Source organism: Ctenopharyngodon idella, chromosome 1 (genome assembly GCF_019924925.1).
Source record: "Ctenopharyngodon idella isolate HZGC_01 chromosome 1, HZGC01, whole genome shotgun sequence".
Classification (NCBI taxonomy): Eukaryota; Metazoa; Chordata; class Actinopteri; order Cypriniformes; family Xenocyprididae; genus Ctenopharyngodon; species Ctenopharyngodon idella.
Window position 1 is genome coordinate 37,868,609 of NC_067220.1, and position 18,096 is coordinate 37,886,704.

Below are 18,096 nucleotides of genomic sequence, written 5' to 3' on the forward strand. Positions count from 1 at the left end.
ATTTGTTTTTATATCATAGTGGGGACTTTCCATTGATTTCCTCCTTTTTTTTTTTTTATATTGAGCTAATGATATAATGATTCCTATCTCCAACCCCTAAATCTATCCCTCACACAAAGCTTTCTGCATTTTCATTAAGATAATTTGTTTACTAAAGGCTGGAACTTTTAAAATCTGAACAGATTTTAAAACACTAGGCATCACACACTTGCCGACTTTGTAAATTGTCACAGAGAAAAACATACACTACTACCAGACTTTCAAATCGTTCCTAACTCAACAAACTCACACAGAAACAAACGTGCCCCATTGCTAGAAGAAGCATGACAGATGAAACAAACATGGATGTGCAGGAGATGACCGCAGTAGTTGTTGTAGTGACTCTGTGTGCGGAAAAGAAAAACAGGCCAAGCGCATTTGGATGTGGTCTTGGGTGGGTATACGCATTCAGTATGGACTCTACAAATTACAATGGGAGTTAGACGTGAGTGGTGTAATCAGTTGGTTTATGTTGATGAGTCACATATTCAGGCTAATTTGTTATGCGTGTTCTGTTAATTTACTTTTTTATTTGTACTGTATTTTATTGCAACGCCGTTAGATAGAGAACAGCTTCGGCTTCAGTAGTGACGCATCATAGAATCGCAGTCTGAAGTAAAAAAAAAAAAAAAAAATATCGTAGTCTATGCCCATTATACTATTTTATGTGAAATTCGTCAACTCCAAATCTGGAACTCCATCTGCAGACTGGTGCAGACTTTCGGCAACTATTGTCAGAAAACTACTAAGGACATATTTAAAACAGTTCATGCGACTACAGCGTTCAACCTTAATATTATAAAGCGACGAGAATGTTTTTTGTGCGTCAAAAAAACGAAATAACGACTTTATTCAACAATATCTAGTGATGGCCAATTTTAAAACACTGCTTCATTAAGCTTCGAAGCTTTACGAATCTTTTGTTTTCGAATCAGAAAAAAATGCATACAAAAACAAAAAGCTAGCAAAAAAAAATTGACTACAACATTATCAGTAATTAATATTTTGTTGGTTCTCTCTAGTTTTTGGATGTGTTCATAATTTCTTTATATGACAGCCTGGTCAAAAATTATGTCCGCACAATTTGGCATGTTTTATTGCATTATCAACATATAAAACAATTGACTCCAAGCAAAACTCCAAAACAATATGCTTACAAAATATTTAAAAGTTTTTTAATAATATTTGAATAAACTGAGAGGTCAATTTTCCTAGGCCAGACGTCACTTTTAGCCACTACCGTAAGTATGTCCAACTTTATTTGCATACGTATAGTATACTTGAGTAGCGCGATATATACTATGTATATAGCATTTCTCAACTGTTTGATTGCTCAGATCTTTGAAAAATGTAAACTATATTAAAATCGCTCATAATCTGCTAAATGCAACTATAAAAGGCATGGAGATATTAAAATATTATAAACATTAACATCATGATTTCCTGTAAAGCTGCTTTGAAACGTGTATTCTAAAAATAGCTATACAAATCAAATTGACTCGACTTGAACATAGGCGATTTCCAATTTTAATATCCTTGTGGGAACATTTGGTCTGCACAATTTAGGCGAAGCCTGACCCACACACACACACACACACACACACACACACACATTAAGGGTTCACTGGGTTTGCAGATGATCAGAGCAAGGCTTCTGGGACACGTTGCATGAGGAAATCAAGAACAAGAAAGGAAACAACGCAAACGCATACACATACAGTATAAATGATCTGAAAATTACATTTATTAGCAGAATTGTCATTGTCAGGATATTGAACTTGTGTCTCTCTTAGTTAATGACATAAATCAAGACCAAACCCGGAGTAGCATCTGCTGTTGGGTGTTTAAACTTGGATTATTAACTCTTAAGTAACTCAGGTTTGGCAAGGCTTTTAAACCCAGATTAAAGCCTTAGGACTGTAAATTCAAGGATTAGTTGAACCGGACAACGCTGCTTCAAAATAACCCTTACACAAATTGAATATCCTAGCAACGCAGTGTTTTAAGATGTTGTTGTGTTTCATGACTCTTTAAAAATGAATCATAATGCTGTTACAACAATCGCATTGTGATAGCCTCCATAATTCCTAATATCTTTAATCCTTAGTGTTATCTGTCAGCTATAGACAGGGTTGTTGGTGTGCTTGCCTATTTGGTTAGGGAAATGCTGGTGCAATACAAACTCCCCAGAGGCATCACTCCATGCACATAAACAAACAAATAAATCAACTGGCTCCACGTGGGAGGCGTTACATGCAACACTACAGCACATCTCTCTTACCACATTATAGTAAGTCTTGCAAAAGTTAGTGGTCTCAAGGCCCTTGGGTGGACTCTTCAGTGTTCCAGACTTGGGAGACACAGGTTTGTCTGTTTAAGAGAGCAAAAACAGAACAAAAGGTAAGAAGGTCACCTTAGACCAACATCTGGAAGCATTTTGTTTCTGTTATTGAATATTAAAGTACATCTCTCCTGCAGTGAGCAGTCAGGGCAGCAATATTAGATTTGGATGTCTAGAGGGGGAGATCTGGGTTTACAGGAAAAATATTATACCTCTTACTTCAGAAAGAAGAACATTTCACTCAATCCATTACGGTTCATTTACACTAATGTCAGTAACTTAATGTGTGAACTTCCTGGAATCATCAAAAATATCAGCTTGAACATTCCTCATCATGATTTTCCTCATGCAAACAATCAGATTAGCTATTTTTCCACCCAAAGTTGTGAATTTAACTTGATCGGGAACGCAATCATGTGCGAAGCTTCTGGGAGATCATTATAACAAATCATTCTGATGACAGACTTTGGCTCAGGCATTTCAGAATGATCCTGAAACCTATTTGAGATGTTGTGCAATGAAACTGGTGCACAGCTTAGTCCAGTTATCCAGTCACATCCACAGTTGTGGCAAACAAAGTCACATTTTTTTTTCTTTTCATTGTCAGAGATTTATTTGGTAAATGTGTTTCCATCGTAGTTTACGTGCATGTCTTCTTATCGGATGAAAAATGTATAATTATTTGAAATATAATTTATTGATTACCTCAATTGAGCGCATACGTTTTTTATGCACTTTTTTAGAATTTATGCACATCTTGGCATTTCATTCAGCGTTTTTTATGCAATATCCCATAATGTGCATAAAAACAGGTGGATGGAAACACAGCTTTTGAAAATGATAATTCTCCACTTTGCAAATTTTTTTTTTCCCTTTGCTTTCCTAAGTTCTCAAAGAGCTCAACTTCTCCACAAATTGTATCATTCATTACCATTGTTACTTACTAAAGCGTGCCGTATTTACTATTGCTCATACTTGGAGTTAGAGATGTGAACAAATGTAGTTTTAAAGGAATTATTCATCCAAAATTACAATTTTGTCAGCATTCTTTCATTCACCCTCATGTCGTACCAAACCTGCATGACAGGTTATTCCTCTCCTTTTGTGTACCATAAAAGAAAGTAAGTCACATAGGTTTGAAACAACATGAGAGTGAATAAAATGAAAGAATTTTCATTTTTTGATAACTATCCTTATAATCATGTAATCCCCTCTTCCTAACTGCAGCCATTTTTGAGATGACACATGAAATCAATATACTATTAATGTCTACTACAAGTGATGTTCGGCATGCATTTACCACAAGTAAATCATATAAAAGAGTCTGGATCACTAAGTGCTTGGACAGTGGAATAAACTGGAGTGTGAGGTCATATTCAGAGGAAACGGGGAAGTGGTGTCTTTTGGCCGCTGCACTTCCTGTCTTTGTTGTTAGATTGTGTTTCCTTCCTGTTAAGGCCTGGATGTTCAAGCTCTGATGTCATCCTCAACTATTTCCATTGAAGCTGGGCTGAATACACATTAAGGCCATTTCTCCATACATGAGAGGGAAGCATCTGTTTGGTATCATGGGGTGTATATGCTATTTTTGTTTGGACTGGTGAGTAAGGGTCAGGGGTTCTGTTTATACTATACCAGGCATACACTGAGATAAGGCTTTGTAAGAGCTGGTTATTTAAAATATACAGTACCATGTCAAAAGTTTGGGTTCAGACATCAATACTTTTATTCAGCAAGGATGCATTAAAGGGCACCTATTATACAAAATTCACTTTTACATGGTGTTTGAACACAAATGTGTGTTGGCAGTGTGTGTACACAACCACCCTATAATGATAAAATTCCACCCGCTCCTTTTTTTAATCCCCATAAAACCTCAACAGTCTCATAGAATAAGTCGTTTTCAACGACTGTTGACGGACTCGGCCGTATTAGCATAGTTTCTGCCCTGAGTGAGTTGTGCAGCTGTAGTGACAAGAATGTCTCGTAAGCAATTGAGGGGTTTTGTTGTTGGATGTAAGAGTGAACATAACAGTCTTCATTAACTCTGAGCCTCTGAAGACACAGTGGATTAGTTTCGTTTTTGAAGGGAATGCACCACAGATCTAATATACACATGCGAATTCTCTCCCTGTTGTTTACGTTCACAGACATAACCAGACTGTGTTTGAGAACTTTGTGTTGTTGATATAACCTTGTGTGTATTTGACAGTTTAAGCACAACAAAAAATGTGAAAGAGAAGTTAGTTTAATACTCTTGTGACGTGCCGTCTGACAGCCAGCTTTCTGTGCATGTGCTTTAGATGTGTGTGCTCAGATAACGATAAATTACAAGTTTAAACTGATTTGGCTTGAAGAAGAACTCCAATGTCCGTTAGTGTGATCGCGATATAGATAATAATTAAAACCAAGCAGATGTTTTGTTCGTATTTGGCAGAGTATCCGATGCAGGCAGGAGCTGTTGAAGGAAGCGCTATTCTGGAAAGGGGGCGGGGAGCAGCAGCTCATTTGCATTTAAAGACACATGCACGAAAACAGCATGCTTTTGCTTGCTCTCAGAAATGGGTATTTACAACATGGTACAATAAATGATTTGTGAAGTATTTTGAGCTCTCAGACACATTCTGGGGACACCTGAGACTTGGGGGGCTTTCACACTGGCAGTTTAGTTCGAAACGAGGCACGGTTCACATGAAAAATCGCTAATGTGAAAGCTGTCATGCGAACCCGGGTGCGCACTTGGGTACCGAACCTGAGACTACCTGAAGGAGGTGGTCTGTGTTCGGTTGCACTTGAACTGTGCCGCGGTTCGCATGAATATGAAAGCAACACGGACTCGGGTGCGCACTTGTTCAGGAAGTAAAGTAACCTGCGCATGCGTTTTCGCCAATTATAATATATTTACTTAAATAAAATACATGTAAGAGATGACAGTGTTGATGATTTACCTTGGATTCGAGCAGGAGTGAGCCTGCAGTGTATTCGTGCTTTGCAAGTGCAATTAGAGCTGCAAATTAATGGCAATCAGCCGTCTCCTCAAAATAGGATGCTTGCAAACAGCGGAAAACAGTCTACAGCTTTGCATAACAGGAATAAGTTGCATTTTAAAATGTATTAAATTATAAAACAGTTATTTTAAAATGTAAAAATATTTCACAGTTACTTTTACTGAAGTTTATATTTTATTTTTGATCAAATAAATACTTTGTGAGCATAAGAGACGTCTTTCAAATCTTCTTAAAATCTTTTTTTTTTTTTTTTTTTATGAAAAGTTTGCAGGTAAAGGTCAAATCTAATGTACCGGCACAACTAGATCAGCAGATTTTTTTGTTTTGTTTTGTCTGCTGAGCCCACAACAATTACAAGGTTTTGATGTTACAATCGGGTCTTCAGATGACGCGTCCTACTCTTTTTATTCTTAGGTTGCTGCATTGTATCCAGCACCTGTACCCAACATGAGTTGGATAAGCACACATTTTTCCAGTGTAAGCCTGTAATGGTCACATAATCTCACAGTTTTTGGCTTTTGCAGAGAGCAGCCATTCAGTTCTCTTTTGGCACATTTTTATTAAGCCTGTAAGTCCTCTTTTAATCACCCTTTTAATGGACCTGGGCAGATTTTACATTCTCAACTTGTAGTACCTCAGAGTCCAAATAAAAAAAAAATAAGGATTTTAAAAAATATATAAATCACTCAAATATTTTAAGCTGGCTAAAATATGAACAGCCTAACATGCAGCTGCCCATAGCAATTTTCTGATCTATACACATACTCAGCAGGTCTTTTTTTATGAAAATATTAAGGGAACACTAGGACACAGAAGAAAGTCAGCAGGTAAATGGGGTCTACAAAACTCTCTACACATTCTCTTATCATCTCTTCTGCTTTTCTTGGCAGTCTTGTGAGAGTAGTATGAGTAAGACAAATCCCTCTAGTTCACTTTGCTTGTCTGGTCTTGCAGGAGCCTAGATCTGTTGTCTTCTTACAAGAATTTGTCAGGGTTCAGCTTCTGCAACTAAAAATTTTGAACGTTTAAAAGCGGCAAATACTAACCAGAGCCTTTGATCTCTTTGACGTAGTTGCTAGGAAACCAGCCGGTCTTGCCATTGAGAGACCCCTCCCACCAGCCGCCCTCTTCCTGCCGCGTCACCTGGATGATGTCACCCTTATTGAAGGACAGCTCATCCTCATTGGTCTGCTGGAAGTTAAACCGAGCTTTCACCAGCACCTGAGGGGCACTGTTTTCAGACATGTCCTAGAGAGAAAGAGAGGAGAAAAAAAAAAAAGAGAATCTTTACCAGCTTTCGTATTTGTTTGAGGTTTCTATTTACTGGCATACAAAGTAGTTTTTCACGCATGTTGCAGAATTGAATAGTACCTTTGACAATCACTCTTAAAATAATTTCCTGGAGCTTAGAAAAGGCATTTTATTCTTCATAAGGGTGTGGAGTGATTCTCACCAGACTGCGGTACTGGTTGTACTTGTGTCTGGATGATCTCCTGTGATTGGACGAACAGTTGAGCGAGTCAAAGGACTTGATCCGCAGAGAAGACGAGTGACGAGAACACACAGAATTACTCCCACCGCCGGACTCTACAATCAGAGAATAATGATAAAAAAAACCACACCCACGTTCACTTTGCTATTTAAATAGGGACATTCCAAAGACATCTATACTGTTTTTATATACTGCTGTTTTTATTTACAGCTAGTTATAAATACTATAAATAATAAATACTGTAACAGAAAACCATCTGCATCTTCCCCCCACCAAACAAAACTATTTTTACTTTATTTATTTATTTTTTTTTACAAATGAGTACCTCTTCAAAAGGAGATTTTGGGATGTTTTGTCAGATTTAGCTCAAATTTGGCCCAAAAATATGATTAAGTAAGTAGGTACACACACACACACTACACACCACAATATACAATGAGAAAATACTGTTCTCACACTCAAACGCAGCTAGACAAAGCTGTGAATAAACAAACTGACTAATTTTGTAAATTTACTGTCAGACAACTCTGATAATCCAGGCGTTTCAGACATATCTCACCTGAAGTTGCTTTGTTGAGTGCAACCAAACAATTCAAGACCTTGGAGAAGTTCTGGCCCTGAAGTAAGTCGTTGGCCTCAAACACCTGCAGAGGGAAAAATGCCACAATTACATATGCTAAAAACAATAACACATCAGCTCAAATATGAACTGAATGAAAAAGTACAGAATCTGCTACTCTCAGGTCAACTGTAAAGGAAATCAAATTATTTTAGATTAGCATGATCTTAAATCTTGATACCTTCCTTGAGTGCAGTAGGCTAACATGTCCCAGAAGGACAAATATTGCTTTTCAATCTGCCATACAAGATTCTCGATATAACGATGTATCGTTACACCCCTACTTTTTACACGTCTAAAACAATTTTTTAAACTGTAATAATATTTCACAATATTACTGTTCAACTGTAGTGTGCGGTGATGAGTGATGCAGACTCAAGCACTAAACATGATGAAAAGCTTCAGGTCTAAATATTAAACTTGGCTGGACAGTTTAAGCAGAGGATGGACTGTAATGCATGTCATTTAATGCTACATATGCAAAGCCAGAGACCATATTAAATGCAAAACAGCAGAACAGTATCAATCCTTCATAAAAGTGTGCTTATTCTTATTCCACAGAATTAATTTCCATTCCCAAATAAAACATTAATAAGTGCATTACAGAAACTTACAAACATTTACGATGATCAAAGATTCTCTATAAAATGTGTTTGCTTCTCTGAGGGAATATGGGAATGTGATTTTGCTAAGCTCAGTGTGTGTGTGGGTTTCTGGTTCTCAGACTACCTGCTGCTCTCTGGACCATCTGGACACATAAGCTCATCCCAAGCAAAACGACCTGCCCCAAAACTGGCCTGATCTGACACAAGCTTGACTTTAACTCTTCAAAAGATACAGAGCGATCAGATAGAGATGGAATGTGATCCTGGATCTGTGTCCACACACAAAATGTGTCCTGTTGGATCAGCTTGTTTGCATTTCACTATGATTACTATAATTTAGGAAACCATACATTTAGGTGAAAATCAGCCTGCTTCAATTTACTTAACTGCACAGCTAGAAAGCAAGCCATTTTAACATTAAAAATTTGTCATTTTTTAGAAATGGTGTTTGCAAACCATTTTACTTCCAATATATTGGTTTATTATTGTTTTTCAATGCAAAACAATAATAAAACACTTGATTGATTGAAAAATTGAACTTGTATTAAGAATGTAATTTGGGTTCATTTGTCTTAAAGTAACCTGTAACTTTATCACAACTATTTTTCTGCTACATTGACTGGAGAGATTTTATTTTTAATTTCATAAACCGAATACACTTCAAAGCTCAAAAGTTCGGGGTCAGAACTTTTTTTTTTTTTTTTTTTTTTTTTTTATAAAGAAATTATTAGTTTGTCTGTTCGATCGGCGTCCATATTTGCAACGCCTCTGGGGAGCTATTTCGGGCATCCAAGACCAAGTCCTATCTATTTGAAGGGGGGAATCCTGAAATCTCAAAAACTGATTGGCGAACTCCCAATTAAATAACATATTTCTAATCAGCAACAAAATCTGACATGAACAGTCGCATAAATGTTGTTTTCATGCTAAAATAGCATTAAAAAAGGATTATTTTTCAGGCTAAGCTAGCTAATGCACATGTGCAGTCCTAAGCGTGAGTCTCAGGTTTCTATGGGAACCGGAGCTTCTAACGGCAGCTACAGTGAGCTACAGTACAATGACTTTATCAATCAGCGATTGGCTCTTTTACTTAGAAGGCGGGACTTATTCCGCCATATTGCGCATTGCAGTTTCTCCCATTCATAACTAATAAGAGTGAACCTTCTTTCTATATCTATAGTCTTTGGTTTTACTCAGCAAGGACACATTAAATTGATCAAAAGCGACAATAATGACGTAAGACTTCCATTTCAAATAAATGGTGATCTTTTGAACTTTCTATACATCAAATAATCTCAAAAAGATCATGGTTTCCACTTTACACACAAAAAAAAAAAAAATTATCAATTGATTTCAATATTGATAATAATAAGAAATGTTTGTTGAGCAGCAAATCACCGTATTAGAATGATTTCTTAAGGATCATGAAGAAATAAAATATAATAAAATATATTCAAATAGAAAACAGTTATTTTATTTTATTAAACTGTAATAGTATTTCACATTTTTACCATTTAAAGAAAAACCTCACCAACCCCAAACTTTCGAATGGTAGGGTACATTAATTACCAGCTTGCAATCATAACTAAATATGACACTTTTGCTGCCCCATGGCAATGTAGCAATCTAAAAACAGTCTCCAGTTACTTAACATAAGGTTGAATTTATCAGGATAAAGCTTAGGCTATTTCATCAGTTCCTATCAGTGAATTAAGAAATGTGTTTATTTGCTCAAATGAATTGGGTGAACCTCTGAAAAAGAGGGACACAAAACACATTTCATTAATATTCAGTACTTGATACAAGCCTAAAGTCCAATCCCCAACACTCAAGCACCATCAACAATCATCACACACATCTAAGTCTACATTACATCATCTGCCATCACTGTAGTGGAATTAAATTCCCTCCTGCTCTTTCTCTTAAAACCAGTCACCCAACGACGCCATTTCAAAAAGTAGTTTTAGTGGAGTGCCTCTCTTCATTCTGGCCTGTGCCAAACCCCACAACACCATTAATGAGCTGGCAGCTCTGCCCATTCAAACACACATCTCCATTCACCACAATACAGGGCTTGTCTGAACCTCTCACAGCTGGCTAGAAGAACCGAAGACACTGGCACTCATGAAACACAGTTACACACACACAGAGCCATAACCGTCCCACACAACACCACTCATACAGAGCAACATACGCACACAGCATCTCTGTGGGCTGAAATACCTCAGTTACACGATCACGCACCCAAACATAAAAAGCCCGTTCATGGAGGACGATAACTATAACAACAACGATGAAGATATAGTTCTAAAAATCGTTCTAAATATAAAACAATAGCAGAGTCTACTCCACACCAGAACTATAATGGTAAAGGCAAAGAGAAACAATATCACTTTCAGTCGATTTTTTCCAGCCGATAAACGATAAAAACAATGACAGCCAATCAAAATCCAACAGACTTTAAGGCCATGGTGTTAAGGCTATGTTCAGACTGTCAGTACAAATCTGATTTTTGTGCATATCCGATTGAAATCCGATCAGATTTAGCAAGTGTGAATGGCAAAAAATCATATCAATGTGATTTTTACAAATCGGTTTCGAGTTACATTCATATGTGGTTTGAAATCCGTTTCAGTCTGTCCGCTCTAATCAGATTTCGCGTGGTTTATTTCTCACACCACATAAAGCTTAAACATCAGACACTGTTAATAACCTTTAAGTTGCTGCAGAAACAAGGTTGTGTTGTTGCAAAGAAAATAACAATATAACAGAGACCTGTTTTTAAAAAAGGCGGGGACGACAGAACGGAATAAAGCCGCTCATACCAGCCTCCTACGGTTCTGCAGTTTCCTCAAAAAACACAGTGCACAATGTCATGTTGTAAATAAGATAAAATCTCTATTGCAAACCCCCTCCATGTTGTGGTTGTTGTTGTTCTTCTTGGCGTATGCCTACCAACGCAACATCATTGCCAAAGAAACTAATGCAGATATGCTGGAAAACGAAAGAGCGGCATGGACACACAAATCGGAACTGAACATTTGCGATACACAATGTGGACAGTCAACCATTTTAGATCAGATTCCAATCAAATACACAAATAATCAGATTTGGACTGACAGTGTGAACCATAGCCTTAGATGCTTTTGCTTGATCGGATCACAAGTGGACGACGCTAAAAATAGGTGCAAACAGGGTCTAAAATGTTTTGAGCTTGTCCACTTTCGACCACTTCTAGAGGTAGTCGAAAACGCATTCGACCGGATTACTTTCGTGGTGTAAATGCTCATGTGGTCAAATGCGCTCGAACAGCCACAAAATACAAAATAAATAGAGCAGAAACTAAAGCTGCTGCTCTCTGTACATTTTTCTGTCGTCTCCAGTCGCTTTCATAGCCAATGTAAATTGCGCATAATTATTTTGTCCATTAGATCGAAATATCTGAAAAAGCCCATACATTTACGCGCCCAAAGACCCTCCCCTCGAAGAAATCAGGACAGAAGTGGTTGATAGGATACAAAAGAGACGGATTAAAACACCAGGTGTAAACGGGAATGTGTCTCCCTCATCCACTTGTGATCCGAATGACCAAAAGCAACTTAATACTAGGTGTAAACATGGCCTAAGAGCTCAAGTATCTAAAGCGGCAGATGACATAACTACAGCGTGAGCTTATGATAAACACAACAATATTGTCCGTTGGTGTGGACGCTAATATAGTTATCTTTATAGTTGTCATTCTTGGTGTGAACAGGCAATAACAAACACGGAAGTGTTTGTGAAGAAAAATACTGTCAGCTTTCCTGAAAAAAACACTTAAAGGAATAGTTCACTTCAGAATGAAAATTTCCTGATAAGACCCTCATTCCTCATCTGGGATGCTGCAATGAAACTGCAATTTGGACCTTTAACCCGTTGGTAGCCATTGAAGTCCACTATATGAAGAAAAATCGTGGAATGTTTTCCTCAAAAATCGTAATTTCTTTTCGACTAAAGAAAGAAAGACATAAACATCTTGGATGACATGGAGGTGAGTAAATCATCAAGAAATTTGAATTCTGAAGGGAACTAATCCTTTAAGAGTGACAAAAAAAAATGACATTCAAACATTCAAAACAGCTTTTACTGACAGAACAGCAGTCACTGAGAAAAATGTCACATTTAAACTAACATGCTACCATATTAGATCTGAAAGAAATGCATTACATAGCCAGTGCAAGACTTCAGAGATTGCAGTAAATCAAAGGTCATGTGATAATTCATTGCACTATATTGTGAATAATTTATGGCTGCATACTGTGCTCTGTATGGCATAATTTTTCAAGAAAAGACATGCAATTGCCTGTACAGACATAGAGATCTGCAGGAAAAATGGGCAGAGCTGGATCTGAACCCAACATTCAGCCATAAAAATAGGTTTAACAACAGCACTGGCTCGAACTCCAATTAAACAGTGTGTGGGTGAGGGATCTGATCCAATCTCACACCAACACCTAGTGGATTTGCGTGAAGAATGAGCTGCCAGGACACCATATTTACAAACATATGAACTGTTATAGTATATCAACACTGATATTTTTGTTACAATACACTGCAATTTTCAGCAAAGCACTAATCTTGATAAACAAGTCTGGACGGCTCTGAACAAATTTTACCTGGCATCGAGATGAAACGCCCATTAACAATTGGCTGCACCCTGTAAATTACTAAAGGGTAAGTTTTCATTATCATTATGAAATGTTAAATATTGGACATTTATAAATGTAATTCACCAGTCGCTAAGATCATGTTTCCTTTGCAAAATATAACCTATATTATTGCACAGCTCTCTATATAAATTGGATATACAAGTATATCCATCTTTATCTGCATACATACAGTACAATCAAGTAAAGCTACTATATAACACATAAAGCTACTGATTGATTGTTTATTTTGTTGCAACATTTAAATTATATTATCTGACAGCAACATATTTAAAGTTGGATATATAGTACATTTTCCCACAAACATACAGTATACTCGCATAAAGCGATATTTACTGTGAAGAAAATCTCTTGATTGTTACATAATGTAAACTATATTATCACCCAGCTCTGATTTGTTAAATGTGACTATAAGGTATTAAGATATTAAGATATTATGAACATGAACAATGATTTTCAGTAAAGCTGCTCTGAAACAATGTATATTGTGAAAAGCGCTACACAAATCAAACTGACTTGACTTACAAGCACATAATTTTTAGATAAAGGTCCACATTCTGCTTTGTTCTGAAGGCTGAAAATGTTTCGCAGCTACTGGAATATTTAATGTACAGGTAAATCAGCATATTCTGAATAAACAAAGGCATGTACATTCTTTTCTTAAAATACTTGCTCTTGGGATTTATTGTGTGTAATTTTAGACAGCCACAACTCAATTAATTCTCATTTACGTCCTTAATAATAAAAGATTACTTGCAAACTGCCGGCCACAAGGCTCTTATAAATAAATTATTGGTGACGATTTATTGATTTTTTATTTCAATGTTTTTGTTGTTGTTGTTTTAATCAAATCTGTCTTCAACAGCTTGACTGTTCACAACTGTCTGTAAACAAAAGGTACAGCAAGCTACCTGGACATCTACAAATGAGACATTGCTACAGTTCTGCATTAAGAATATTAATGCACTCTTGCATAAATCATTTAAGTAATTGTCATGGTAACAAATAAGTCAAAATACCGCAATAACACTAAATGCCATTGTAACCGATGTAGTAATAACTCTAAAACCAAAACACACAGGATTAGTCTGTTCCCAACTCCAGCTGAGACTCAGTCTGGCGACCTGATTTGCTCCAAACCACACAAATAAGTCACTGAACAAATAACAGAAATATAAATGAGCATGCAAATGAAATGAACGACTAAAGCAGCAGCGAAAAACACTCACCTCAATCTGATATAATGCACAGCCTTTCACAAACTCTCTGATATTACTCAAACACTCGTCCTTCCTCGGGTCCGGATAGATCTGAAAATTAAGCGAACAGATCAATCCTCTCACGAGCCGTACTTTTAAAAAGGTTTGTCAAAAAATAAACAAAAACATATACGAATGCGCCATTTGTTTATATCACAGATCATCGCCCCGTTCCTGCAAAAAGCCACTTATTCTTCATAGGGAAGTTGGCGGAGGAATAGCGGAAATGACGTGCTCTAATAGCTTGTGGTTGGGTTCAGTGAGAGGGGCATGCTGGCACAGGCAAACACTACCTGACCTGTCAGAGCAAAGTCTAACATCTTCACGATGGGCTGTATTCTGTAACTATGCGACATATTGTTTTATAATAGAACATGTTCAACAGTGGAACTGGACATTTTAGTGCAATATTACACTTTCCCAGAGTTTATCATAGTCTATTGAGCATATCAGACATTGTATAAAGTCATTACTGCTATCAGCGTCGAAGATTGTATTGCCTATAAATTAGAATACATTCTACTAAACTGTCAAGACTGTGGTTGATGTAATTCACAAAATGTTTATGAATTATTAAGTACAACCACATTATCATTTATATCATAGCATATGTGAATGGGTCATTGACAAATAAGGTTTTTAAGTGTAAAAAAAGTGTAAAAAAAACATAATGGAGATATAATTAATTTTTTTACAGTTTTATTAACTGTTAACAATGAGATTATGTGGTTTTTATAATCAATTAATGCTGCTTTTGTCATTTTTTACAAGATGGACAAAATTTGTCACCAAAAAAGTCATTCGGTTTAACCAAAATTTCGGTTTTACCAAACGACACTTTTGGTTATACCGAATGACGATATTTTCAAACAATGCTAACAGGCTGATATCTAGCTAGCTAGTTAGCTTGCTTGCTAGCTAACAAAAGGACAATCAAACATTTTATATTTAGTACAAGTTTTTAAAATATTACAACATTTTCTATGTTTTATAGCAGTTGTACCGAATGACCTGATGTTTCGGGACATGCGTATGAGCAAGTGAAAACATGAATTTTTCCAATAGTTACGAGAGAGTTAGATACTTTGCTTCACTACCATGTGGTCCTTTGCAGGTGTCTGAATAATGTCACATCCTGTCACATGATACTGACCGCATGACTTGATCCAGAATGGTACCTTTATATTGGTTACTCCGAATGACATCAATGAAATTAATTTTTCCGGACATTCTTTCTCATAACAAAGCAACGGCTTCTACACATAATTTTAATACCATTTTGCACTACGATTATATACAGATGTTATAAAATCATGACATAAAAAATATAGACTTTTTTTTACATTTTAAGATATTTTAATCACAAATTAAATGGCTGTATTGGCCTTTGGACGGTTAAACCGAATGACCTTTTGACATTTCAAAATCTTTAAAATACCTTTATATGTAGCAAAATATAATTAAAACTTTTTGGATTCAATAAAAGAGATCTAGTTGTACTGCCTTGCATACTTTAGATGTAATTTCTTTGTTTTTTATTAAGGACTTTGGACCAAAAAAATGACCCATCACATCATTGACCCGAATATAAATTAAAATTAAATGTCCTACCTGTAAAAATAAGCATGCTCCACGAGAATTTTCTCAAATTCAATTACTCTGCTCCATTAGCAATATTTAGGCTCTTTTCTAGTGATGAGAAGTTCATTTCAGCGAATCGGTTATTTCGAACAATTCTTTCCAATGAACCGGTTCAGGAGGAACAAAAACAAAAACAACACTCAACATCCCAATCAATGCGACGTATTACCTGCTGTAAAACGTTAAAATAAAAGCATATGTAGACACATTTACACTTTTGGTATTAAGTTTGATGAATAAGTGCATTCACAGTAATCTGAAGTGTCCCAGTTCAATTTGTTAAGCCATGATTCAGCTCATAAAAAACATTAAAAAAAACTGAGAAGAATTCGTTGCTTTTATTATTTGTTCACTCGTCAGTTCTTGGACATGTCCAAATTGGTTCGGTTCAAAGAATCAGATTCGTATACAATTCGCTGAAAAGATCCAACTCAAAAGAACAATTCGTTCACAAACCGGACATCGCTGTTTCCTCTCCCTCTCTCTCCCACAGTCAATGGCGGTCGACTCATATGGACGAATCCCAAGGTTAATTTCCGCTGATATATTTACTGCCATACATCACGTGCGTTTTTCATTACGATTATTTAAATACCACTCTTGCCCCGTCAACGCAGATTATGCGAGGTTTTATTTACATATTTTCTACGTGATCCCCCTTTCACTTATAGTTGATATAATAATAAAAATCATAGCGCGTACAGTGAACACAAAACGCGCGCGCGAAGACAAATAACAAGGGTCTTGTGTGTGTCACATCTGTGTTTTTGTGTAATTTATTTACTCTAATATGAAACTGCATCATGAACAACAGCTTACCGTATAAACTGTACCGGGTCGCAGTCGTTCCAGCAGTTTACACAAAACCACTCCATCTCTGAGAGATGCCTGTAAAAATCCTTCAGGATCCGATAGTGTCTTTTTGGGTGATTCCAGGACACCCAGCGTTATTAACCATGTGATGGTCTGTTCAGCCGAATTCATGACCTCATGCGTTCAATGCTCAAAAGCGATAATCCACAAGCAAACGAATATGAAATCTGTGTGAAATGACAGATATCCTGTGTAGTCCACAACAGCAGCAGCGGGACATTTGGAGCTAGTGCTCTGATCCCTCCTTTTCCCTGGATGTTAGGGATGACGATTTGTTTAGGGTTTTCTGGCAGGTCCGGTTTCTCTCGCCTCTTCTTTCATCTGGCAGGATGTCAGCTAGTGTTAAACCAAAATCAACAACCCACAATTGTTTTCCGCCACATGAAACCCAGTTCAAGCAGCTCGGGTCAGTGAATACATTAATGACCTCAGAAACAAACACACTGACATATTAGGCTTTTAGGAGCACTATAATGCATATGAAAGACTAATATTTTTATCATCACACGTCCACAGGTGGAGAAAAACAAACTATTAATACAATCTTTAGCAAAAGCCAACTACTATTGTACCAAATGCTTCGATAAAAGTCAGCACTTTGTTATAAGACGGATCAGTGCGTCTATATTTATTCAAAAAAAGGCGCTGATGCCAAAATACTATTCCATTGAAATCCAAATGTACTTCTAGCGCCCCCTGCCGGATTATCGGTGTAATATCGGCAAGGGATATTTTGCATTAAAAGACCATTTAAAGGGATAGTTCACCCAAAAATGAAAATTCTGTCATCATTTACACACTCTCAGGTTGTTTCAAACCTATATACATTATTTTTGTTATGTTGAACACAAAGGAAGATATTTTGAAGAATGTGGGAAACTGAACAGTTCTGGGGCACCATTGACTTCCATAGTATTTTTTTTTTTTTTTTTTTTTTACTACTATGAAAGTCAATGGTGCCCCAAAGCAGCCTGGTTACAAACTTTCTTCAAAATATCTTCCTTTGTGTTCGACAGAACAAAGACATTTTTACAGGTTTAGAACAACTTGAGGGTGAGTAAATGATGACAGAATTTAAATTTTTGGGTGAACTATCCCTTTAAGGACCATAATGATTTTCAGACAATTATGCACATTTCCCCTCATATTCTCATTAATGTATCTTATTAATGTAATTTAGCAGTGTATTTTATATATATATATATATATATATATATATATATATATATATATATATAATGACATTGATTTACATATATTTTATTACATATATTTATATATATACTCTGCTAAATTACATTATATATATATATAGACAGAAGGTATATAAAATACTAAATACATATAATAAACAAAACCTCATTCTATGTGCTGTAATGAAGTGTCTGAAAATAATCCTGTATTTTAATAATTAAAATCAGTATAAATTAAATAGCCTACAACAAACACTATAATGATGTATACTTACATTTTTATTTCACTTTTTCAACATTACATCTGGTTTTTGACATTT

The 18,096-nt window shown here is 36.2% G+C and overlaps 1 protein-coding gene across 6 annotated transcripts in view; it reads right to left on the reverse strand.

Moving 5' to 3' along the window:
• Nucleotides 1-16,903, reverse strand: part of arhgef7b (Rho guanine nucleotide exchange factor (GEF) 7b) — a 27,813-nt gene extending 10,910 nt beyond the window's left edge. Inside the window, exons 1-6 of one of the 6 annotated variants that reach the window (XM_051898803.1) lie at nucleotides 16,544-16,903; nucleotides 14,040-14,146; nucleotides 7,440-7,524; nucleotides 6,842-6,975; nucleotides 6,435-6,636; nucleotides 2,321-2,409 (exon numbers count right to left, since the gene is read on the reverse strand). In XM_051898803.1, the coding sequence (XP_051754763.1) occupies nucleotides 2,321-2,409; nucleotides 6,435-6,636; nucleotides 6,842-6,975; nucleotides 7,440-7,524; nucleotides 14,040-14,146; nucleotides 16,544-16,694 (768 nt within the window). In that variant the 5' untranslated portion in view covers nucleotides 16,695-16,903. Of the gene's footprint in view, nucleotides 1-2,320; nucleotides 2,410-6,434; nucleotides 6,637-6,841; nucleotides 6,976-7,439; nucleotides 7,525-14,039; nucleotides 14,147-16,166; nucleotides 16,284-16,529 lie in introns of those variants that run through there. The other 5 variants (XM_051898756.1, XM_051898764.1, XM_051898785.1 and 2 more) reach the window with 5 other exon arrangements.
• Nucleotides 16,904-18,096: the final 1,193 nt, after the last annotated feature.